At 45.6% G+C, this 26356-nt stretch overlaps 1 protein-coding gene and 2 long non-coding RNA genes across 3 annotated transcripts; 1 reads left to right on the top strand and 2 right to left on the bottom strand.

The window, feature by feature from the left end:
- Positions 1-6467: 6467 nt before the first annotated feature.
- On the bottom strand, positions 6468-16360 carry ccnb3 (cyclin B3). The gene is made up of 12 exons (XM_061669633.1): positions 16258-16360; positions 16028-16110; positions 15853-15939; positions 14920-15032; positions 14729-14855; positions 14568-14666; positions 13429-13521; positions 13231-13368; positions 8751-8906; positions 7708-7857; positions 7511-7641; positions 6468-6821 (listed from the first exon to the last, which is right to left on the bottom strand). Exons 2-12 carry the CDS (start codon positions 16103-16105, stop codon positions 6752-6754), a joined length of 1242 nt encoding a protein of 413 aa, XP_061525617.1. The 5' UTR covers positions 16106-16110; positions 16258-16360; the 3' UTR covers positions 6468-6751.
- A 2082-nt stretch (positions 16361-18442) lies between these two features.
- LOC133397725 (uncharacterized) lies at positions 18443-25507 on the bottom strand. Its single transcript, XR_009767681.1, has 3 exons — positions 24369-25507; positions 22792-23155; positions 18443-19116 (listed from the first exon to the last, which is right to left on the bottom strand). It is a non-coding gene; the product is annotated as an uncharacterized LOC133397725 (long non-coding RNA).
- LOC133397724 (uncharacterized) lies at positions 21346-25143 on the top strand. Its single transcript, XR_009767680.1, has 3 exons — positions 21346-21426; positions 22922-24658; positions 24734-25143. It is a non-coding gene; the product is annotated as an uncharacterized LOC133397724 (long non-coding RNA).
- Positions 25508-26356: the final 849 nt, after the last annotated feature.

The raw sequence follows: 26356 nt of genomic DNA, 5'->3' as shown, positions 1-26356 counted from the left end.
CTCAGACTGAGCCAAAGGTTCACCTTCAAAAAAGACAATGACCCTAAGCACACAGCTAAAATACATGCGTCCCTCCCTGCCCCCCCCCTCCCCAAAGGTGCTATTGACCTGATGTTGGGAACGACCCAAGTAATCCAGACATACAAAGAAATAAGAACAAATCAGAAATGAAGTTGTGTGTAAAAATGTGAAATGACACAGGGAAAAAGTATTGAACACATGCAGAAAGGGAGGTGCCAAGACAACACCTGCTTATTTTCAACATTTGGCATTCCCTGTTCCTTTGGGTTACATCATGGCAAGCAATATGATTTTGGCGGTACAGCAAACTCATTTGAAATGGCATTTAAAAATATAATATACTGGACATACCGATAGGTATATTCATCCATCCATCCATCCATTTTCTACCGCTTATCCGAGGTCGGGTCGCAGGGGCAGTAGCTTTAGCAGGGCCAGCCGAAGGACGTAGTCTCTCCAGCGTGTCCTGGGTCGTCCCCGGGGTCTCCTCCCGTTGGGACGTGCCCGGAACACCTCACCGGGGAGGCGTCCGGGAGGCATCCGAATCAGATGCCCCGGCCACCCCGCAGAGGAAACTCATTTCGGCCGCTTGTATCCGGGATCTTGTTCTTGTTCTTTCGGTCACGACCCACAGCTCATGACCATAGGTGAGGGAAGGAACGTAGATCGACCGGTAAGATCGACCGGTAAATCGAGAGCTTCGCCTTTCGGCTAAGCTCCTTCTTTACCACAACGGATCAATACAAAGTCCGCATCACTGCAGACGCTGTACCGATCCGCCTGTCGATCTCCCGTTCCATTCTTCCCTCAGTCTGGGTTTAGTTCTGAACCTCACAATTCGATTCAATTTCGATTCTTTACGTTGCGATTGGATTCGATATTGATTTAACGGCTTTGATTTTGATACATGCAGTAAGACGCAGAAGTACACAAAGATGTCCATGTCAACATATGTGGAATGTCCCTCACATTTTTGAGCAATAAAACATCTGGATTTCTTTTTGTTGCACAGTAAAAGACCAGCAGGGACAGAGAGACTGGTTGTAGAAAAGTAAAAAAAACACAACAGTCCTGTATAAACATTAAAAAGGTAAAGCGCATGTAAACTTGAGTAATATTTCTTTACTTCTGGAAATTGTGATACAAACAAAAATGTTGTCAGAGCTTACAAAAGATTTGCTTTTGTCGATTTCCTATGTTCCAGAATTATATAGGAATCCGAATTGACCCAAAAGGTCACCTTTAAAAGTTGAAGGCGCTGGCTTCACCCGCTGCTGCTTGAATTGGTTGAACTCGGCCTTCATCACTACAACTCGACTCACACGCAACGCGCCCCCCACTGGCCAGGAGGTGAATCGGTTCAGAGGGTTCGCCGAATAGAAAATGAACTGGTGGGAAGGAAGTATTGCAATGCATCGATTAACTGATATTTTTTACCCATCCTTGTGGTAAGTTAGGGTTATCACCGGCACAAAACGTATCCCATGATACATAAACATACTAGAAATAGACTATTTTATATCTATTTTTATTCTGTAATTACTGTTGTATTAGTGTGTCAGTTGTGTGACTTTAGGGGTCGCGGCCTACTGAATGATGTCAGAAGCTGGAGTCGGGCCGGCTGTTTGTCAGCGTGTGAGCATCCGGGGGTGAATTGTGGCCTACAACGGCTTCTTGTCGACTTCTCATTTTGTTTTCGTGTTTGACGGTCGAATAAACAGCGACCGGGGGTCTCCTTGCCCACATGCCAGGGGATCGTGTGCGTATTGAGCTCACCTCCATGCATCTAGACCAGCGATCTGGCATGTGGAGGGTGTATGCGTCGGTCTTCTGGCCTTGGCGCTCGCCCTCTCACTCAGGCACCACACGGCTCTGAGCGCTACGTACGACACAAAACACAAGAAGGATGATTAGCTTTTCAGGGCAGGGTTATTTGGAGCTTAGAGAGAAAACATGGCTGCCCGCTCAGTGGAAGGCAGCAAGTGTGACAGAACAGTCCTTTCTAAAAAATCCAAACTTAAAGTTCATGCTTCAAGTCAACTTTTGTGCTCATTAGCTGTAATATAAGAGACCTTTGAAGATATTCTTCAGCACAACCACTCAACAGTCCTGAAATGTTTTAGAATCTAAAACGAAAGAAATTGAAGCAGTATCCATAGAATGTCGATGTTTTAGCTCAGCTGTTTGAACCATTGACATAGTGTGACTCAGAAATGGTTAAATCCAAAATGTAGTGCTTTTTAAATTGTAATTTTTCTTTGTGTCTGTATCTTCGTGTTTTTGTTTGCGCTCTTGAAAATGTTTTTTCCCCCCCCATTTCAATGGGACCAACCTTGTTACATAAAGGTTCAAGTGAAAAGAATAAAAATAAAAGCATCTCACTCATGATGCATTCTCCATGCACGCGCGCGCACGCACGCGCGCGACACACACACACACAAAGCACCAATCAGGTGGATGCCATTATGAGCCATTTGCAAGAAGGACAATGTATTTTTTTGGTCCAATTATGCTAAAATTAATGCCACCCTAAATTCTCCTATCAGCCTTCATGGTCTGTCCAAGAGGGAACTAATTTGTGTTTGGAGTGAAAGATCTCTCTTTCAATTGTCAGCGCTACGGGAAAATGTTCCATTCCACAAAACATTAACATGACGCATTGTTAACGATTATTTTCATTCAGATGTCAAATGTTGAGTGTTTGCATATGCACGCCCAATCCTTCACTTGCACGAACACATCCAAGCAAGGTAAATCAATGTGCAAATATTAATATTCCTCGAGTTGAGTGTTACCTTTGTGTACAACAGCAGCAACCCTCTTCAAATCAAAGTACGACTCTTTTTCCTAGCAATACCAACCTCAGGTGACGAGGGGGGCCCTTGATGAACATGATAGCACCAGCATGCAGTCCTATTTTTATTTTGCTTGATTTTTGCCACAGTGACTTGAGACATGCTTCCTAGTTGAAGGTTACCACTTACAATTTCATGTGACTTTTTGCCACAAAAGGTTTTCTTTCCGCTACTTTGTGCAGACAAACGTGAGAAACCTCCGCCATTTGTGTGACTTTGAGCATGTATCATTGTGGCTGCATGTTCCCTTGGGAAACCTTCGAACAAGTTTAGACACTTACTTCGCTCTTTCTGGTCCCACGTGCGCGTTGGCTTGCGCCAGACAATGCGGGCTTCCGGCATGACGTACCCACACCTGGGTGCCGCATGCGATGACGTCAACATGCCCGTCGAGCGCGACATCACGTGAAAATAAATCCAAGATATTTGTGTTGACTGTTCATTTTGTACACCTATTCTGGCAAATTGCGGAAAGATTTACCTGGCTTATTGTCTATCATATTGACTGACTACACTCTTCAATGAAAAAATGAGAGCTACAAAACTAAAGTATGTGAGATGACTCATAATTAGTCGTGCAAAGTTTTGTATCGACAAATCCAAATTTAGTCCAAAGCCAGTCTTTGTTTTTTCTTTTTTTTTGGGAGAAGGAAACCAGACAACTCATGACTACAATATTTAACCCTTAAAAACAAAAACGTAACAAAACTGCAATTCCATGCTCTTCATTTAAAACCCCTCTGGCTCCTTTGTGGAATAATTGTATGTATCAATGACTATATTGTCTCTTTCTCCCTGTTATCGTAAAATGAGTATTTTAAATTAAGACTCCAGAGTACACTTCATTAGGTACACCTGGACCGAGCTCCAATGACATCATATAGAATTTGTTTTTAAATTCATATGTATATATACACACACACAGCAGATCTATATGTATACAGTACATACAGATACACGTATACAACAATTGATATAATAAAGTACAACTGGACTAAACATTTGAAAATACCGTTTCATAATGTTTTTAAACAATAGTTGCGAGGATAGAAAATGATTGGCTATTACTGCCCTCAACATAAACTTGTTTGGTCTTGCACATCCAAATATACCCCAAAATGCTAAGATGTTTATCCCGCCCGCTCCCCAAAAAAAAAGGACTGAATGCTGGCAGCGGCACGGTGAAAGACTGGTTAGCACATCTGCCTCACAGTTCTGAGGAACAGGGTTCAAATCCCAGCCCCGCCTGTGTGGAGTTTGCATGTTCTCCCCATGCCTGCCTGGGTTTTCTCCGGGCACTCCAGTTTCCTCCCACATCCCAAAAACATGCATGGTAGATTGATTGAAGACTCTAAATTGCCCGTAGGCGCGACTGGTTGTTTGTTTCTATGTGCCCTAAGATTGGCTGGCAACCCGTTCAGGGTGTATCCTGCCTCTCGCCCGAAAATAGCTGGGATAGGCTCCAGCACGCCCCCACTACTCCCTGAGCGTGTGGTCATTTGTCAACCCAAAGGTTGTGGGTTTGATCCTCGGCCCCAGTGACTGTCTCGAAGTATCCTTGAGCAAGATACTGAACCCCCAGTTGCTCTTGACGCTGCGTCATCAGGAGGTGAATGAAGAGACAGTGTTGAAGCGTTTTGAGTACCGTATTTTAAGGCGCACTTAAAAGTCTGAAATTTTCTCCAAAATGGACGGGGCTCCTTAAAACGCGGTGCGCCTTTTGTGTGTGCACAGAGTTCTAAAATCTATAAATGTTGTGTGATGAGCGCTCCGCTTGACTGACTAGGAGCATTTCCTGCCGACACGCTGCTTATATAGAGGAAAGGCGGACGTGACTGAGGACAGCATGCGGACGTTAAAAGGGGGAAGGGTCCGCGTGAAAGAGGACACAAAAGGCACGCCCCCTAGCTATATAGTGCCGGAATGTGCATTGTGCAAAACATCGGTTTGGCTAAGGACCCCCGAAAATGGCACCTACGAAGAGACACGCTTACGAAGCACAGTTTAAATTGCAAGCTATCAGTTACGTGGAGGAACATGGGAATCGAGCAGCCGCAAGTGAATTCAAGATCAACGAATCCATGGTTCGCAAGTGGCGGAAGCAGGAAAACGAGCTTCGCCAAGTCAAGAAGACGAAGCTGAGTTTGCGCGGAAACAAGGCGAGGTAGCCCGAGTTGGAAGACCAACTCGAGCAATAGATTAATGATCAAAGATCAGCCTCATTGCTGAACAGCCCCCCGGCCACGAGACTGACTCCAACAATGACGAGGGAGAACCCGGCATGTTTGATGGAGAACTTGCTCAGCTGTTCATTTCGGATACAGAAGATGAGGACTTTGATGGATTTGTGGATGAGGATTGATCAAAAAAATAACGTGAGTACATTGTTAAATACTTCAATAAAGTACAACCGAACTCAGTTTTGCTCCCGCTGCCTTTTTAAAAACATTGTTTTAGTGTTCACGTATGCTACCATTTGTTTTAAGCTTGCGTATGTGCTACCATGCCTGCGCCCAATAATACGGTGCGCCTTATCCCATCCATTTTCTGAGCCGCTTCTCCTCACGAGGGTTGCGGGCGTGCTGGAGCCTATCCCAGCTGTCATCGGGCAGGAGGCGGGGTATACCCTTAACTGGTTGCCAGCCAATCGCAGGGCACATAGGAACAAACAACCATTCGTACTCACAGTCATGCCTATGGGCAATTTAGAGTCTCCAATTCATGCATGTTTTTGGGATGTGGGAGGAAACCGGAGTGCCCGGAGAAAAGCCACGCAGGCACGGGGAGAACGTGCAAACTCCACACAGGCGGGGCTGGGGATTGAACCCGGGTCCTCAGAACTGTGAGGCTGATGCTCTAACCAGTCGGCCACCGTGCCGCGCCTTATGTATGTGTTAAATACAGAAATAGACCCCGTAACTGAGACTGCGCCTTTTAATACGGTGTGCCTTATGGTCGTGAAAATACGGTACTATAGGTACTAAAGCACTATACAAGCAAAAGCCCATTTACCATTGAAAGAGTTGGAGAGAATCGCTGGCAAGAGTAGAAGCAACTTGTTAAGGGACAGACTGGGAAGCAAATCTCCATCCTCGGGTTTGTGGGAGATTTTCTCACAGCTATTAGTAAATGAGCCATTTATAGTAAAACATGCTGGCTAGCCAGCAATCCATTTCAGCGTCCAGCGAGCACGTCCCTGCCATTAATCCGAGAAAAAAGGAAAGGTCGTCAACTCATTTGCGACTGTCTTCAATGGTCACATTAACTGTGTCTGAATTTCCAAATCTACTTTGGAATCAAGTTATCCGTTGAAATGTAAATCTGTCGAAGTTTACCTCGCGTAACATCATCTTTCGGGATGAAGCATCGCTCACATTCAATCAAAGGGGAGTAGACAAGGCAGCCAAGATTTCCCCCTTTTTCTCAATGGCGCTGCCTTGGTCAAATGACTGTCTGGCTTTGTTTACTTTTCGGTCGATTAATGAATCAGGCCGACGTGAACCTCCAGGAACCGTCACTCGTTGGTCCGCGTCATCTACTGGTTGCTTGTTGGATTCCCACAAAAGATGATTCACAATTAAAATGCAGACATTTATGAAACACATAAAAAACATCTTTATTTTAAGAGCTGGCATTATACCCGGTGTTTAAAGGAAACGTTACAATAAAACAAGGGCCACGAGAGAAGGAACAGACAAAAAGATTAACTTTTTTGTGTGGCAAAAACATTAACAATAAAAAGTGTTTTTGTTTTTTTTTTTAAACTTTTTTGCAACAGCATATAAAAAGCACAAACAAGGCATATAAATATTAAACATGAACATATTTACACGTATGCACCGGAGGGAACTTTCGGGTGGTGGTCATGCCGACTTTTAGGGCGATAAAGTCTTCTCCAAAACATCAAAGTCCACCAACGGCAGGGAGGCAACTTGGAAAAACACCCTGAAAAGATTAAGAGACAAAAAAAATAAATAAAATAAAATAAAATAAATCAAACACACACACACACACACACCAATACAAACCATCAACTGTGAAGATTTGGTTGGGAATAATGCCCTCTTTCCCTACTGCCCAAACACCATTTGGGATTTTGACAAAGTGTACTACAAATTTCACCAAAAATGCGTAAATGATTGCAAACACATTGCACCAAAAATGCGTAAATGATTGCAAACACCTCATTCACTCCTCCTCTACACCCTTATGTCTACAAAGGGATTTTTATAGAGTGGACTATATATAGTAAACCCTCGCGATATCGCAGTTCACCTATTGCAGATTCAGTGCATCGCAGATTTTATTAGATTTTTTTTGTTTTGATCTTATTTATATTGCTGATAATTCGCCATAATCACAGGATTTCTTGAGATATTTTTTTAATTGTTGTGGTAAAAAGCATTTTCTAGCCTAAAACGTGGGAAAAACAAATCAAAATTAATTAAAACACATATTACAAGGAATAAACTACCTGTACAGTACAAAAGCTATGTTATGCTGAGATTTCCGAGTGTCTATGAACGTATCATTACTCCAATATAGTGGATGGGGAGGGATTCCAAAACAGCCTTCATCTCCACGGTGAAATGGACAGAGAAATGTTCCAGAAGCACCCTGAGAAGCGTTCTTACTCATGGGAGTATTTGCTGCGGACAGCCTTCAGCTTGTCGTCGGGGGGCTGCGCCACGACGCCGTAAAGCTTCCGGACCACCGGCGCCACCTCGGAAATTCCATAGCCGCTGTGGAACTGCAGGATGGGCGACTAGAAGAGCAAAAAAACAACAATAAAAAGGACCCCGGCGACACGCGGGATCCGGCTGATCCGTACCCATCCCGTCAGATGTTTGGTGCGCAGGGACAGCAACAGGCAGGCGGCCGCCAGCAGTGAGCCTCGCTCCAGCGCCAGCTCCACGTCCATCAGGCTCAGCTCACAGAAGTAACGTGCCAGGGTCAGCGTCTCCATGCCGACGCTAGCGCACTGGGCACACACAAGAGGCCACGAAATGCATAAGCAATCCGTGGAGCATTCATTCTTGACATTCTTTTTTCTTTGGAAATGGAGAGAACAAAAACAATGACCAGGACTGATGAGGCAAACGGAACGAGCACATGGAAAAGGTTCCCAAAGCAGTTGCAAGAACTCATGACAAGAACTTCCACGCACGTTTGTCAAAATGGCTGATGGACGGCAGCGGGCATTTGGAAAGGCAATCGGTAAGTAACTCAGCGATCCAGATTCCATTATCGATCCTCATTGGGTGAGGGGACGAAATAATACAAATACTTTAATGCCGTGCAATATGGACAATGTTTTTAGATCCCAATAACAATATATGTCCCAATATAGTAGTTTTCCTTCAATTTACATGACATTAACGCCAATTTACTCTGATCTTTTCTCCATGTATTTATAGAACACATTTTATATAGTATTAAGTGGATACAAAAACATTGCAATAAAACTAATATCCACTGGAAAAATACCAGTCTAGTAGTACAGCCAGCTTTCAACCTGTGCACACTGTATTATATTGGAATGTACAATGTTTACGTTCGTGCTTCCCCATCTCTTACAGTACATTCGTGTAATTGTGTTGGATTGATCTGAAATCGATTAGTCACGCCTGGAGAGCGAGGGATCGGGATAACGTCATCGAAACGCAACCGTTGTCGTGTTAGCGTCTCAGACGCTACGAGCCAAAACGCCACATCAACAATAGAGGGTTATATCTTACAGGAGATCTAGTTATATAATCACAGTTCAATATATATCGTAATATAACATATTGGAAGTATTCCCCCTTGATCAAATGGAAGCATTTGCATTTGCCTAATGAAAACGCAGAGGAGGAAGGACCCACGGGGCCGTACCTTGGCATAGCGGCGCAGGAAGCCGTAGGGGACGGGGATGCCGATGTCAAAGGAGAGCGTGCGGAGGATGCGCTCCTCCATGAAGCGGAACTGCTGCTGGGTGTACGCGTCATCACAAATGTAAACAAAGTTCTCCATGCACGGCGGGTCGCGCTCCTGCAATGACAAGCTCGCTCTCAACACGTCGCACCGCTCCTTTGCGCTCAATTCAAAGTGTGAACAGGCGCAAAGTCAGCTTCAGTGGACACGTTTCAATACATCTGCTCACTCTCAAACTCGGGCTCGGCTAAATCAGTGATTCTCTAAGTGTGCTAGTACATGGGCACTCTCTATGCGAAAAATCACTCAATTAAAAACTACATTTACAACCCCAATTCCAATGAAGTTGGGACATTGTGTTAAACAAAAACAGAATACAATGATTTGCAAATAATGTTTGCGCTATATTTAATTGAATACACTACAAAGACAACATATTTAATGCTCAAACGAAAAAACTTTGTTGTTTTTAGCAAATAATCAATAACTTAGAATTTGGCTGCAACACGATCCAAAACCACTGTGTTACATCACCTTTTCTTTTAACAACATTCAATTAACATTTGGGAACTGAGGACGCTAATTGTTGAAGCTTTGTAGGTGGAATTCTTTCCCATTCTTGCTTGATGTACAACTTCAGCTGTTCAACAGTCCGGGGTCTCCGTTGTCGTATTTTACGCTTCATAATGCGCCACACATTTTCAATGGGAGACAGGTCTGGACTGCAGGCAGGCCAGTTTAGAACCCGCACTCTTTTCCTACGAAGCCACGCTGTTGTAACACGTGCAGAATGTGGTTTGGCATTGTCTTGCTGAAATAAGCAGGGGTGTCCTTTAAAAAGACGTTACTTGGATGGCAGCATGTTTTTCCAAAACCTGTATGTACCTTTCAGCATTAATGGTGCCTTCACAGATGTGTAAGTTACCCATGCCATTGGCACTAACACAGCCCCAAACCATCAAAGATGCTGGCTTTTGAACTTGGCGTCCATAACAATCCGGATGGTTCTTTTCCTCGTTGGCCCGGAGGACACGACGTCCGCAATTTCCAAAAACAATTTGAAATGTGGACTCGTCGGACCACAGAACAGTTTTCCGCTTTGCATCAGTCCATCTTAGATGAGCTCAGCCTAGAGAAGCCGGCGGCGTTTCTGAGTGCTGTTGATAAATGGCTTTTGCTTTGCATAGTAGAGTTTCAAGTTGGATGTAGCGCCGAACTGTATTTACTGACATTGGTTTACTGACGTTTTCCTGAGTCCATGTGGTGATATCCTTTATACATTGATGTCGGTTTTTGATGCATTGCAACCTGAGGGATCGAAGGTCACAGGCATTCAATGTTGGTTTTCGGCCTTGCTGCTTACATGCAGTGATTTCTCCAGATTCCCTGAACCTTTTGATGATATTATGGACCGTAGATGATGAAATCCCTAAATTCCTTGCAATTTTACATTTAGGAACATCGTCCTTAAACTGTTCGACTATTTTCTCACGCACATGTTCACAAAGAGGTGAACCTCGCCCCATCTTTGCTTGCAAATGACTGAGCAATTCAGGGAAGCTCCTTTTATACCCAATCATGGCACCCACCTGTTCCGAATTAGCCTGTTCACCTGTGGGATGTTCCAAACAGGTGTTTGATGAGCATTCAGATTTGTGTCACGAATTTGACAATTTAACATTAGACTCAAATTGACAAAATGTTAACAAGACTTGCAGCTCAACTTGGACTTGAACAGCAATGACAGGTGACTTCACTTGGACTCGAGCCCTTTAACTTTAAAAGACTTGCTACTTTCACTAAAACGCAAAGAGAAAGCAACATTCTGCATCTCTCGCTCTCGCTCTGTGTGACTCGCCGTCTCTCCAAAGGTCAAACTTTGTTCGACATCTGAAACTACACAAAGAACGGCAAGTAGAGCTGGTGAGTACTTTAATGTAGCACTGTTCGGCTACCAAGGGGAATGCTTGTTGCACGTTCTTTACGAGCTATAGCTAATGTGGCTAAACACCATGCGGAGCCTCTGAGGCGAACAGTCGCTCGGCCACGGGCGTCAATGCACGAATCGTCACCTCCATGGCAACGAATAAGTTACACTTGTGACAAGTATTGTTATCACAAGGGCAAGACAAGGACTAATTAACAGGGGAAAGACGGGGAAGCCCTGCTAACTGCTATCGTGACATGAATTTGTAAAACAAAAGTGATTGGGTGAAACAATACACGTCACATAGGTCTGGCCGGAACAAATACTGAAGCCATAACTTTTCCGGTTGTACAGCAATGATTATATAGCTCAAACAGTACTCAGAATATTTTTTTCCCATTACATAATATTAAAAAAGAAAAACTGAAATATCACACAGCCATATGTATTCAGACCCTTTGCTGTGACACTCATATTTAACTCAGGTACTGTCCATTTCTTCTGATCATCCTTAAAAATGGTTCTAAACCTTCATTGGAGTCCAGCTGTGTTTGATTATACTGATTGGACGTGATTAGGAAAGCCACACACCTGTCTATATAAGACCTTACAGCTCACAGTGCATATGAGAGCAAATGAGCATCATGAGGTCAAAGGAACTGCCTGAAGAGCTCTTCAACAGAATTGTGGCAAGGCACAGATCTGACCAAGGTTACAAAAAACGTTTCTGCTGCACTTAAGGTTCCTAAGAGCACAGTGGCCTCAATAATCCTGGAATGGAAGACATTTGGGACGATCAGAACCCTTCCCGAGAGCTGGCCGTCCGGTCAAACTGAGCAGTCGGGGGGAAAAGAGCCTTGGTGAGAGCGGTAAAGAAGAACCCAAAGATACTGTGGCTGAGCTCCAGAGATGCAGTCGGGAGAAGGGAGAAAGTGTGAGAAAGTCAACCATCACTGCAGCCCTCCACCAGTCGGGGTTTTATGGCAGTGTGGCCCGACGGAAGCCTCTCCTCCAGTGCAAGACACATGAAAGCCCGCATGGAGTTTGCTAACAAACACCTGAAGGACTCCAAGATGGTGAGAAATAGGATTCTCTGGTCTTATGAGACCAAGATAGAAATTGCTGGCCTTAACTCTAAGTGGCATGTGTGGAGAAAACCAAGCACTGCTCATCAACTGTCCAATAGAGTCCCAACAATGAAGCATGGTGGTGGCAACATCATGGTGTGGGGGTGTTTTTCACCAGCAGGGACAGAGAGACTGGTTGCAATCAAAGGAAAGATGAATGCGGCCAAGTACAGGGATATCCTGGACAAAAACCTTCTCTAGAGGGCTCAGAACCTCAGACTGAGCCAAATTTTCACCTTCAAAAAAGACAATGACCCTAAGCACACAGCTAAAATACAGAAGGAGTGGCTTGAGAACAACTTCGTTTTTGAATGGCCCCAACAGAGCCCTGACTTAAACCCAATTGAGCATCTCTGGAAAGACCTGAAAATGGCTGCCCACCAACGTTCACCATCCAACCTGACAGAACTGGAGAGGATCTTCAAGGAGGAATGGCAGATGATCCCCAAATCCAGGTATGAAAAACTCATCATGCATCATTCCCAAAAAGACTCATGGCTGTATTAGCTCAAAAGGGTGCTTCTACTAAATACTGAGCAAAGGGTCTGAATACTTACTGTGCTACTTCAGTTTTTCTTTTTTTCCCCCCATAAATCTTTCAAAATTTCAACAATTCCATTTTTTTCCCCCTGTCACTATGGGGTGCTGCGTGTACATTAATGTAGGAAAGAAATTACTTAAATGATTTTAGCAAATGGCTGCAATAAAAAAATGAAACATTTAAGGGGGTCTGAATACTTTCTGTACCCACTGTATGCTCAATAAAAAAAATAAAAAATCAATCAATTCTATAAATATGGAAATTCAAAAAAATTGTTCTGGAAGTGAATTTGTAGAGTTGGCATTTCTGCAGGCATAGCTATAAATGCAATTTTACAAATTGATAAAATTAAGTTCCTTCGGTGTTTCGGCCTAGAATTTTCATTTCGGTGCATCCCTTGTTTAAACTCCATAATGTTACACTGACTTACAATAATACATGTTATCTTATTTATAATCAATATGCATTTTCAGAATGACACCTGGGCCTCATTTTTTATGAACACTAAGGCCTACTACATTACTATATTTTAATGTTGGTCATAAAGGTGGTACTGAAAGAGCCCAGCATTTTTTAAGTGGTACTTGGTGTAAAATGTTGGAGAACCGCTGCAATACATAATTAGCCATCAGCCACCCCCTCAAGTGTTCCAAAAATAACTCCCATGGCAATTTAGGGGTACTCATGTTTATTGGGGCCATGTCTTCCCTGTCGGGGGGGGTCCCTGCCTGTACCCAAAACTTTGAGAAGCCCCGCTGGTGTTAAACTCGTTTGGCTGCCGCGAACATCAGTCTTTGCCACCACTTATCAGCGATCGACAGTTGAAAAGACGAGACGCGTACTCACCTCGAACTTGGAGGCGAGCAGCATCGCAGTGGCGCCCACCAGCTGCAGCGTGTCGCGGTGGATGGCGTTTCGGGCCAGGTAGTGGTCCGTCAGCTTCACGGCAAGGTACAGAGTCTCGTGGTACAGCTCGAAGTTCTCCTGGTAAGAGGAGCGTCAGCCGGCCACACGTGGCTACAGGCTGCTTGAACGCCGGCTCACCTGCACTTCCACCAGCCAGTCCACCAGGACGGCGCGCATCTCGCCGTTGATGTTGGGCTGCCGGGCCATGTAGTTACGCAGCACAAACTTCTCCTGAAAGCAAAGCGGAGCCAGCGGTCGGTGCCACGGAACGGAGACACGGCGGACTGCCCGGCCGTCACGGAATATTCAGTTTGGTGGCTGGGGTGCGACCAGGGGCATTTTTGTGTGCCCCTCGTAGACACGTCTGGATTGAGGAATCTCCCCGCCTACTGTGAGGCTTGTTGACTTCCGTTTAGATATATACAATTTATGTGAAGTTTGCATTTAGTGTTGGAAATTAAGCTATTTGTTCATCATTTTATGTGAATTATTATTAATATTGGAGGAGGCCCTGGGGATGACCGGGGACACGCTGGAGGGATTATGGCTGTGTCTGAAATCACTCCCTAACCACTATCGTGGTTACACCATTTTGTAGTGGTGTCCGAATGCTTCGTGATCTAATTCAGTGATTTATATAGTGCACTCAAAATTTCCCCATAAAGCATCGCAAAACGTACTGACCAACTGATGGTCACTCACAGTCGTGATACCCCATAATCTGTGGAGTCTTCAGAGAAGTAGAAGAATGGCGGGACGAGCTGCCTCACAGGTGGAGTGAATTTTTCGTATAAATGTAAGTAACTTTTCAATTAAAAAAAAAAAAAAAAAAACACGACACTGCTTTGTTTACAAAGTCCTCGTTTTAATAATGAGTAGCAATCTCTCTTTTTTTTTTAAACCGACCGCAACAGCCTACTTTGTTATTTTGCGACAGCTGTGACATCATTAACAGAGCGCAGTGTAGTGTCCGAAAGCTGTTATGAATGAGCTCGCCATATAGTGCAAAGTAGTGAGAGAGTGAACGATTTCGGGCACAGCATGTCTCCCGGCCGGCCTGGGAACGCCTCGGGATTTCCGCGGAAGAGCTGGACGAAGTGGTCAGGGAGAGGGAATTCTGGGCTTCACCTCCTTAAGATGCCGCCCCCACGACCCGACCTCTGATAAGCGGAAGAAAATGGGTGGATGGATGTTTCATCAATTATTATCATCTTTGCTCATCAATCGTCCTGGTTTTTGTTTCGGTTGCAGAACGCACAGCGCCGAGCCGGGCCCACCTCTCGACTTTTCAGGTAGTCAAAGACTTCCTTGGCGTACTCGGGACACATGAGGCAATCGTCGTGGTGCTCAGAGTCCACGTCAAACTCTGCTGGAATCTGCAGACACGAAACAAAACATGTCACGCTCCCGTCGCTGGGCGGGGCGGCGAGGGGCTCACCTGGGGTTTCTGGATGTGAGACTGCACGTGGCAAACTGCAGCCTCTCCTGCTGGGGCGCTCTCCTCTCCGTTTGCCTCGTCATGGTTTTCAGATGCTGCTTTTGCCTCCAAACTCTCAGAGGAGGAACTGCACAACAGAAAAACAAGTTGCCAACGCTGCCATCCCCACCGGACAAATAAAAACGCGTTACCTTTGTCGTTCTGCTTGACTCTTCTCAGACTCCGGGGGGGCGCTTGTTTTCTTCCCCTGCTTCTTGCCACAGTTCTTCTTCCTGCCTGGGAAGCTGATGTGAACTTTATGAGCCTGCAATCAGCAAAGGGACAAGTGGCCGACATCTTTGTCGAGTTTTCTCAAAATCAAGAGGAAGGAATGAGCACTTCAAATGCCTCGGAAAACCTCCAGAAGGGAGAAACTGACAATTGATGACAGACAAAGGTGAGCTATTTCACTGCTTTTCTCACCAGTAAATGTTCCATCTGTGTTTCTAAGGCAAGTGACACCGTTTGAAACGTCACGCTTATTTCGACGTGTCGACTCGGAGAATCCTTTCCTCGGAATTTTCATCCACATGAGCTTATTGGTGGCTATTTTGAACTGAAACCTGTCAGCCTATCGGAGAAGGGCTTCCCTGGGTAGCTGACGAAACCAAAGGGTCCAGGAGGTGCGTTGAGAAATAATCAAATTATTCTCTTTTACTCCAATTTGAAGTAATTTTTGGACCACATTTCCAGAATCAGATTCTTCTCATATATTTTCTACAAGCGATACTACAATGACAAAACAGACGTTTGCATTTCATCTTTATGAACCATTTATTTTAAAACGTATTTGGATACATTTTTTATTGAAACTTGATATTCAATCAATTTAAACTGAAATATTATTGAGGTCCTTTTTACTGAAAGGCTCCAGGTCATCCAAACCCAAGTGAGGATAAGCGCTGCAGAAAACTGATGGCTATTTCAGCACAGCGCTAATGCTAAAACGGCACCACGTTACAACAATATCAAATCAACACTTTCATTTTAGTGTACTTCAATGTTGGGAATGGTGGTGGTACCGGCCGACCCACGTTTGTGTGCGCGTGTGTGCGCGTGAGGAGCAAAGTGGACGTGATGCTCACATTGCTAATGTCGACGAAGGCCTTCCTCTTCTCGGGGGCTCCGTGAGAAGGCGAAGTGGACCTCTTGACGCCGGGACCTTTCGAGTCCTGCAAAGCGACCGAGGCCCATTGAGCGCTCGCTAGTCACAGCATCCTGACAAAACGTCTGGTGCTTTTTCGGCCGGTGACTTTTTACCTGCTTCTCGCAATCGACCTCTTTGGGAATGTTGCGTCCGGCAGTAAGCGACGCTCTCTTCCCTCTTGCAAAAGGCATGGCCCCTGCACAAAAGAGAGTTCGGCTTTGGGGAACACAAACGAGCAAAGACGTCCCGAGGTGGATCGAATCGCGCTCAACAGGCCAAACGCGCATCTTCGTGCTGGCTTGCATTCATTCCAAACTGTCAACATGAGCGTGTGTCTTCCTACCAAAACTGACGAGTCCAGCTAGTTGAGGCGTCGAACGTTTGAGGAATATTCTCCAATATGTCAGTTAGTTTGAAGCCTCCGAACTTCGACGCAAAGTGTTTTGGGAGACTCGAATTTTGCTGCGGCTTCACGATTGGCTGGACTTAAAGCAGCGTGAGCCAATCGGCGAGCTCGTAGGGATGCAGCTTTGAAGGATTGCTCGTTTTCATTAACGGGTTCTCCCGAGTGTGCACCAAGCGGCGTAGCCGGTTTAAACCTAAAAATATATGTCGATATATCACGAAAATATGAATATTATTTTCGTAATTCATTCATTCATCTTCCGTTCCGCTTCTCCTCACGCGGGTCGCGGGCGTGCTGGAGCCTATCCCAGCTATCTCCGGGCGAGAGGCGGAGTACGCCCTGAACTGGTCGCCAGCCAATCGCAGGGCACTTACAAACAATCAACCATTCGCATTCACATTCATACCTACGGGCAATACGAGTCTTCACTTTGGAGACATAAAGACATTGACAAAAAACAATTGTGCAAAAAGATGCAGAGTCTTCTAGCACTTAGAGCAGTTCGAATGACTAATATTGCAATAGTCCGGTGCAATGACCATTGTGCAAAGGGCGCTGAGACTTCAAGGAGTGTATGCGGTTTAAAGTGACGAGTAGTGCGATCATCTGGGACAATGTCGGTTGTGCAAATGTTACAGATACTCCTCAATCAGTGTGCAAATGGAGCAGATGCTACTCTGGCATGAGTGGCCAGTATATGCAAATAGTGCAGCATGGCGAGACAACTACAGTGAGTGCATGAGTAATACATAATTGGCCCCACAGAAATGTGACAACGAACTCAAGTCAAAAAATTGCCAGCTTATTGTAATGGAATTATAGGTTAGGTGTTTAAGAAGTTGATCGCAAGAGGGAAGAAGCTGTTGGAATGTCTACTAGTTCTAGTTTGCATTGATCGGTAGCGCCTACCTGAGGGAAGGAGCCGGAAGAGCCGGTGACCGGGGTGCGGAGGGTCCGAGAGGATTTTGCACGCCCTTGTCTTAGTTCTGGCAGCGTGCAAGTCCTCAACGGTGGGTAGGGGGGTACCGACAATCCTTTCAGCAGTTTTGATTGTCCGTTGCAGTCGGAGTTTGTCCTTTTTTGTAGCAGCACCAAACCAGACTGTGATGGAAGAACACAGGACTGATTCGATGACCGCTGTGCAGAACTGTCTCAGAAGCTCCGATGGCAGGCCGTGCTTCCTCAGAAGCCGCAGGAAGTACATCCTCTGCTGGGCCTTTTTGAGGACGGAGTTGATGTTGGTCGCCCACTTCAGGTCCTGAGACCTGAAGGTCTCGACGGTTGACACAAGGCAGCTGGACAACGTGAGGGGCAGCTGTGGCGAAGGATGCCTCCTGAAGTCCACGATCATCTCTACAGTCTTGAGCGTGTTCAGCTCCAGGTTGCGTCGGCCGCACCACAGCTCCAGCCGCTCCGCTTCCTGTCGATATGCAGACTCGTCACCGTCCGTGATGAGGCCGATGACAGTGGTGTCATCTGCAAACTTCAGGAGTTTGACAGTCCGGTTCGCTGAGCTGCAGTCGTTCGTGTAGAGAGAGAAGAGCAGCGGAGAGAGGACACAACCTTGGGGCGCCCCAGTGCTGATGCTGCGTGTGGATGAGGTGGCCTCCCCCAGCCTGACCTGCTGTGTCCTGCCCATCAGAAAGTTGTAAATCCACTGGCAGATGGCAGGTGAGACGCTGAGCTGGGGAAGCTTGGTTGAAAGGAGCTCAGGGATGATGGTGTTGAACGCTGAGCTGAAGTCCACGAACAGGATCATCGCGTAGGTCCCTGCACTGTCGAGGTGTTCTAGGATGAAGTGCAGTCCCATGTTGACTGCATCATCCGCAGACCTGTTCGCTTGGTAGGCAAACTGCAGGGGGTCCGGCAGGGGACCTGTGACACTCTTGAGGTGGTCCAGCACGAGACGTTCAAAGGACTTCATGACCACAGATGTCAAAGCGACAGGCCTGTAGTCATTCAGACCAGAGATTGCAGGTTTCTTGGGGACTGGAATGATGGTGGAGCGTTTGAAACAGGATGGTACTTCGCACAGTTCCTGAGATCTATTGAAGATCTGAGTGAAGACTGGAGCGAGCTGGTCTGCGCAGACTTTGAGGCAGGATGGGGACACATGGTCCGGGCCTGCCGCTTTGTTAATCTTCTGTTGTTTGAAGATGCGTCTCACATCCTGTTCATGGATGGTTAACGCAGAAGTCAGAGGTGTGGTTGTGGTCGCGGGTGCGGCCGGGTGGGTGTGTGGTGTGAAACTGTCCTTTTCAAATCCGCAGTAGAAGGTCTTCAAGTCGTTGGCTAGTGTACTATTGTTCTCAGCTTGGGGGGATCGTCGCTTGTAATTAGTCAGGGATTGGAATGCATGCCAGACTGATTTAGAGTCGTTTGCGCTAAACTGTTTTTCCAACTTTGCTGCATAGATCCTCTTTGCAATGCTAATTTCTTTAGTAAGCTGGTTTCTAGCTCGATGATACAGGGCCCTGTCCCCGCTCTGATATGCGTCCTCCTTAGCTTGGCGAAGCTGCTTAAGTTTAGCAGTGAACCACGGCTTGTTGTTGAATGTGCGAAATGATTTTGTTGGTACACAAACCTCTTCACAGAAACTGATATAGGATGTGACAGTCTCCGTATATTCATCCAGGCTGCCAGCTGAATTTTGTGTGGAAGGAAACCCCAGTATCCGGAGAAAACCCACGCAGGCACGGGGAGAACGTGCAAACTCCACACATGCGGGACCGGGATTTGAATCCATGTCCTCAGATCTGTGAGGCAGATGTGCTAACCAGTCGAAGTCCGTGCCGCCTGAAAAAATAATATTATTACTAATCATAATAAACACCGCATGTTAGTCAGTATTTTAGCAAACGTTCCATTAATCCCTATGCAAATGGCTTAGGAACTCATGGACAGGCAGCGTCTCGAGCTCCAAACGTTGATGGGAGGATCAGGTGATCTTTTTGAACACACCGAGGGAGGAATTGATTTGATTTATTTCACCTTTATTTCTTCAGGTGACGCAATCGAGAACAAATTGTCATTCACAAATAATGCCATGGTTGCAGACAGCAGAGCGACACAAAGGAAAGTTACGGCAAATACAACTTAATGATAGACGTTTGAACACGTGACCGACGCAAACAAATCATGAATACTGGAGGCGAAATGTCATTTTCTTTATTTGAAAGTCTGACCTCGTCGAGGAGGGACGCGTGCTGCTCAACGGCGTCACTTCACGGAGACAGCAATTAAAGATGACATCACGTCATTGCAGTCTGTTTCAAGTAGGATCCAACGAAAGTCAAATTGCTCAACACTGTTCGTGATGGTTGAGTGGGCTTTCCGCTCGCATACTTGGAGTCACTTGCAAATATTGTCATAACCTCGGATGCGGTCAAGGATGACACAGTGGCTTAAGCACTTAAGTCGCTTTATTCCCACGAGCGCTAACAGAATGCACTTTCATTCAGGAGGCACTATGGGCTGCAAATCACACCTATGGACTCCACATGTCGACTTGAGCCAACGTTTAAGATGAAATGTTCCTTTGCTCTTTCATTCAAAATGTTCCTGTGTTCCTTCACCTGTGCTGACGTGACAACCGCCAATCACCAAGCCACACACTTGAGCCAACACTCAAGAGTTCCAATATGTACAGTGTGCAATGTTGCTTTCGTGCCATCAAAACGGTTTTGATGACAATGACACCCTAATTATGAGACCTTGATTGTGTCGTAACCGTGAGCCAGTGTAGTGCCCAAATGAAAGAGGGATTCAGCCAAATATGTTATTTCAACTCAAATAAATCAGGAAAAGCTTAACTATTTAATTTGAGGTCCTGCTCCGTTTGTAGAGGAGCTCAACGACCTCCGCAAAGGAAATATCAGTGCAGAGGCGGCGGACCCGAGGGGGCACTGGAGGAGATAGTACCCTCACCTTTAGGCCTGCCTTTGATGTGCCCTTTTGCTCCTTTTGTCACGCATGTTTTCGCAGCCCTAATTATTATTGCACTGACTGGTGCCTAACTGAAAAGCTTGAATACATGTACTGTCAACAACAGCAGGCTATGCATTTGAGCATGGCTACCCTCCTCGTTGGGAGCGCCACCTGAGCGCGACACAAGTTGTTCCTCCCCATCAGCGGTTCCTCAATGATAGGTCCTCCGTGGAACCTCTTCGATGCGCATTTAACACAACTGAGATGGTCCTTAATAGGCTGTGACAACTTCCGGGGTGCTGTCCAAGCATCGAGGAACGTTGTAAATACCAGACAGGAGACTGCCTGCCGAGTCAACATCTGGATTCGTTCATGTTGTTTTTTTATCTCGACTTATGACCAGCCCATTTCAGTTTTGGGAGCGCTCCTGCTTGTTGAGCCGGTTTGCAAACATTGGGAGGCAAAAGTAACTAGTCTCCGGTGACCTTTGCATCTCTTTGCATCATTTTTGGGTTCCAATCAAGGCGGAAATGCTGATTGGGGACTGGGAAATGCAGAGCGAGCCAATCAAGTGTTAACACTTCCAAACATCCATCCATCCATTTTCTGAGCCGCTTCTCCTCTCTAGGGTCACGGGTGTGCTGGAACCTATCCCAGCTATCATCGGGCAGGAGGCAGGGTACACCCTGAACTGGACGCCAGCCAATCGCAGGGCACATACAAATTAATTAGTTAATTGGCAATTTAGAGTTGTCAATTAACCTACCATGCATGTTTTTGGGATGTGGGAGGAAACCGGAATGCCCGGAGAAAACCCACGCAGGCACGGGGAGACCATGCAAACTCCACACAGGCGGAACCAGGGATTGGACCCCGGTCCTCTGAACTGTAAGGCAGACGCTCTAACCAGTCGGTCACCGTGCCGACTTCCAAAAATTAGGGGGGGAAAAAATGCCTGATGGATGATGTGCACAGAGAGCGCGCCCTCTCTTTCCTGATTTCCAATAAACCATTTAATGTATTAATCGCACACACAAACAATCACACCCTCACTGTTGCGCACATACAAAACCGTACACGCACACACACTTCCTGTCAATCACACAGGAAGTGAGTCACATTTCCATGCACGCTCGTTAACTCAACAAGCACGTTGTGAGCACTGAGAGAAACCTTTAGGTGAGTTGGATTTGACATACATTTGTGTTTTTATGTCCTCCAAATCCTATTGTGGGAGGACAAACGTGTGTGGAATGGGCAGAACAAGAGGCGGCCCGCGACCCAGACACCCCGCCCCGCCGACGTGCATTTGTAGTCATCTCGTTTTCGGGGCATAGATTGGTTTTCGCTGTCACTTGCGGGAATTAAAATCAGGTCTCCATAAGGGAAACCATTTTAAATGAGCAACTAGTGGGGGCCTCCCAACAAAGTAATGGTTTCATTTTGAATAAAAGAAGAAAAAAAAAAGTATAACATAAATCAACAATAAATGTGACTGCTAAATAAGGTATACATTCCAACAGCCACTGGTAACATACACAGAAACAACAAAATTTAACGAAACACTAAGGACTTCAATTATTGCAACAACAAAAAAATCCACATTGTATTGTGGGTACAGCGCGGCTGACGTCACGTATGCTTGGTTTCGTTAGCATTAGCAGCTAGCTTTGTGAGCGAACGTGCAAATAGTTACACGGCGGGCCGGCCGTGCGCTGTCTAGACTTCCTGTTCATTACAGTCTGGTTTAGTCAGTGTTATGTTCTCAAGAATCAGTCTTGTACTCTATTTCTTTTTTACTAACTTTATTTTCCTTTATCGGCAGCTAGCATTTAGTCGACATGAAACTATTCTTCGTGTCCTCTTCGCCTCTTTTTGACGTAATGTTACATAGTGCCCCCTGTATACCACAGTTGGATAAACTGTAAACAACTATAAGTTGACCAACTTGCGTTCCTCTATTTTTAAATTGCCTTATTTTTTTGATACAAGAAATGCCAAGTTTAAACTGAAATCTATTATTTGTTTGAAATTGCCTCACGATGTTTATAGTCATAGAAAATATAGTTTCCTGCTATATGCACAATGTGAATTTAAGAAAAATGTTGATGATCTAAAAGAGGAAACCAATTAATCGTTCATGATAAAGTGAAATGTCCAATTTTCTCTTGTGTATTCATAATTGTCCTTTAACCAAGCAAAAATATAACTAATTGCAGCACTACTGGATGCAAATTCTTATTTGTGACAGGTCCGTTTAATGTCACTTCAGAAATAAAGTGAGAAAAAGTAAAGTCAGCATTTTCATAGAATAATTGAAAACCTACCATCAATCGGTTTTGAAGGGGCCATTAACTAAGCCCCCCTTGACGATTGGCTTTGAAAGTGCAAACATTTCCATCAGTCACTTAGTTTTGTTGTAGAGGTTCACTGCACTTGTTTATCAAATTAGTATTGAAAAATATGGAGTTAAAAATATATTAAATATATAAATTCAGATTATATCTATATATTTTTTTATTTTGTTGGTGAAATGACTCGAACCTCAAAGTGTGGGACGTGCGACTTGACTCGGTATAGTTGCAGATCTCGGGACTTGAAGGCAAAGACTAGAGACTGCACAGCAATGACTTGGTCCCACCTCTGGTTATTGACAAAGTTTTCATCCTCACAGAAAGCCACGATGAAGGCCGCTGAAAACGTGAAGGAACCGCACCTCGGGCCCAGTTCGGCCGCGTGCCGACCCGGAAACGTCGTGAACACGTTTGCACTCTCTCTGGCCCGTGACGTCATCGGCTGGCTCTTACGTGTCCAAAGCGACCGGGGAGGTGACCGAGACCAAGTTGGCGCGCTTGCCCGCCAGCTGGCCAAAAGCGTCATCACTCCCGCTCTTCACAGAGTTCAAATGCTGGAAACGACACGCGACGACGTCGATTAAGTGTATTTCGTTGGCAATAAATGTTCATCCAAATTGGATGAAGCAAAATGTTCTTGCAATACGTCCTAATGTCCACTAGATGGTAGCACAAGAAAATTCTCGGGAAACATTGACAAGGGCCATAGTTATGAATGCGCCAACGCAATGAAGCAGCCCGACTAACCGACGTGCCTATATGGCGGCCATGTTGGGAAGGTCAACCCTCCCATAGAAAGGAACGCATCGACACTAAAATTAAGTCATAAATTGCTTATTCCTCAATCGCTTTTCATGAGGGTTACTGTTTTGTCAACGCCAAAGCGTATGCTATTGATAAAAAAAAAAAAAAAGTAAAAATGAATCTATTTAAACATTTGTAATGTGAAAGGGACTCCCAGTTCCCTTGTAATTGTACGGCACTTTGCGAAACCGTATGCAACACAACGTACCGGCATCATTGGTCTTTTACTTTTCTACCCGTACACACACATGGAATGCGCGGACAACGTCGGCCTCCCTAGCTTAGCGTCGCCGTCGGCACGGAGCTCAAAATGGGTGTGTTGTATCTACCAATACATATGTCAGAATCATCTTTATTTGCAAATTATGTCAAAAACACACAAGGAATTAGTCTCCGGTAGTTAGAGCCGCTCTAGTCCGACAACAGACAGCCATTTCACAGAAAATACTTTTGAAACATCAAAACTTAAAAAACAGTTTGGAGAGTCACTGAGCAATGAAAGGTTACCGGTAATGCAGATACAATATATATATTCTTTTCTTTTTAAAAAGTGTGCAAATGATGCAGAATCCTCTAGCAAATTGGAGCAGTTTGAAATGACTAATAGAGCGATAATCTGGCACAGGAACCATTGTGCAAATGGTGCAGATTTAAAAAATTTAAGTAGTGCGATAATCTGGAACAGTGTCAATTGTACAAATGGTGCAGATACTTCTCAAGCACATGAGTGGCCGGTATTGGTCAACAAAAGATGTGCAAATAGTGGAGCGTGGCGGGACTACGACAGTGAGTGCACGAATAATGTATAATCGGCCCAACAGAGATGTGACAACAATCTCGAGACATCATTGGCAGCATGTTACAATGGAATTGTAAGTTAACTGTTTAAGAAGTTAATGGCAAGAGGGAAGAAGCTGTTGGAATGTCTGCTAGCTTTAGTTTGCATTGTTCGATAGCGCCTACCTGAGGGAAGAAGCTGGAAGAGGTGGTTACCAGGATGTGGAGGGTCCAAGAGGATTTTGCATGCTATATCTTAGTTCTGGCAGTGTGCAAATCCTCAAGGGTGAGTAGTGGGGTACCAACAACAACCTTTCAGCAGTTTTCATTGTCCGTTGCAGTTGGAGTTTGTCATTTTTTGTGGCAGCCCCAAACCAGCCTGTGATGAAAGGACACAGAACCGATTTGATGACCGCTGGGTAGAACTGCCTCAAGAGCTCCTTTGGCAGGCTGTGCCTCCTCAGAAGCCGCAGGAAGTACATCCACTGATGGGCCTTTTTGAGGATGCCGTTGGTCTCCAACTTCAGGTACTGAGAGACTGTAATTCACAGGAACTTGAAGATCTCGACGGTTGACACATGGCAGTTGGACAGCATGAGGGGCAGCTGTGGCGGGAGATGCCTCCTGAAGTCCACGATCATCTTTACAGTCTTGAGCGTGTTCAGCTCCACCACAACTCCAGCCGCTCCGCTCCCTGCCAATATGCAGACTCCTCACCTTCTTTGATGAGGGCGGTGCTGGTGGTGCGTCCAGGCTCTCCTGCTGTGTCCTGCCTGTCAGGAAGCTGTAAATCCACTGGCAGATGGCAGGCGAGACACTGAGCTGGAGAAGCTTGGAGAGGAGTTCGGGGATGATGGTGTCGAACGCAGAGCTGAAGTCCACGAACAGGATCCTCGCATAGGTTTCCGCACAGTCCCATGTTGTCTGCGTCATCCACAGACCTGTTTCCTCAGTAGGCAAACTGCAGGGGGGGCAGCAGGGGACCTGTGATGCTCTTGAGGTGGTCCAGCACGAGGCGTTCAAAGGACTGGGGGGGCGCGTGGGGGTGTTAAGAAACAATTGAAAATAATATAACAATTTGCAGACCCCAATCCACGTCATTGTTATTGTTTGTTGAAATAAAAGCACTCCATTTTGACCGTATACGCTGCTGTGAGGGGACATTCAGTATTTGCGGTTATTGCAAGCGATTAACAACTGCGCAGCCTCACTGAGCAGAGAGCTTCCCGTTGATGATCTTTTAGGGCTTTGGCAATCAAAGTCTGGTTAGTGACCTCATTGGCTCATAACTTAACAGCAGTACTTGGGTCTCGTGACGGTGCAAAGGTTTGCATGTGCCAGGCAAAGTTGGACTGAAAAGAGCCTGAAGAGGGCAGTCAACAAGGTTGACTGAGACTCCGGCTACACGTGCACATTTCCTAAGCACACACAAATTTTTACCATTTTTAGATGACAGGAAAACATTTTTGTCGACTGCTGTTCTTGTGCGTGGTGTACTACACACAAAACAACCAGAGGTCTGTTGTGGTACTGAGACTGACCTATGAGAGGCAGCACAGTGCAATGCAGACTGACACAAAATCTAAAGGAAAAATACAGAAGTGTCGCCGTGGTTGTCATTGTTTTTGGGGTGAACGACTTTAGTCCTCAAGCTGGAGATTACGTCAGCAACACTCGCTGTACGTCGCGTGATGACGTCAACTAGGCAAAGTGGAGTCGAATTAATTTTCGACAGCGCTTTCCATGTTCCCAAGGAAGCGCCTTTTCATCTCTCTTAGGCTCCATGACCTTTTCCAACAAAGGTTAAGGAAAGGTGGCATAAACTTTAGAAAATGTGACTTTCTGAAAAGGCCTTGCTCGAGACTTGAAGTTTTAAGACTTGAGACTTTGCACATGTGACTTGATGCAATCTCTGGAAAGCAACATGTTTTCTTTGTCCCCACAAAAACGCCCGAAGACGGCATTGAGTGCTGCTCAGAGCCGTCGTGTTAGCTGAGGCGTCATCGCAGGTGTCGAGCGCGGTCTTGTTGAGTGTGTCTGCGGTCCGGCGTGCGACCTTGCAGACTCCAAACACGCACTCGCCGCGCTTTCCCCACCACACCACAACCCAAAACATCGTCATTGTCTGCAATATGTTTTTGGATTAGCTCGCCTGGCTTCTCTCCGCTCGTTCA

Source organism: Phycodurus eques, chromosome 23, assembly GCF_024500275.1.
Source record: "Phycodurus eques isolate BA_2022a chromosome 23, UOR_Pequ_1.1, whole genome shotgun sequence".
Taxonomy (NCBI): domain Eukaryota; kingdom Metazoa; phylum Chordata; class Actinopteri; order Syngnathiformes; family Syngnathidae; genus Phycodurus; species Phycodurus eques.
This window is presented reverse-complemented; position numbering and strand designations above follow the sequence as displayed.

Coding starts and splice junctions, on each gene's coding strand:
- ccnb3 (XM_061669633.1), bottom strand. CDS start 16,105: ATGCCTTTTGCAAGAGGGAAGAGAGCGTCGCTTACTGCCGGACGCAAC. Junction 14,856..14,919: donor AGTCAAGCAGAACGACAAAG/GTAACGCGTTTT, acceptor TCTGTTGTGCAG/TTCCTCCTCTGAGAGTTTGG. Junction 7,858..8,750: donor TCCTGCGCCGCTATGCCAAG/GTACGGCCCCGT, acceptor GTGTGTGCCCAG/TGCGCTAGCGTCGGCATGGA.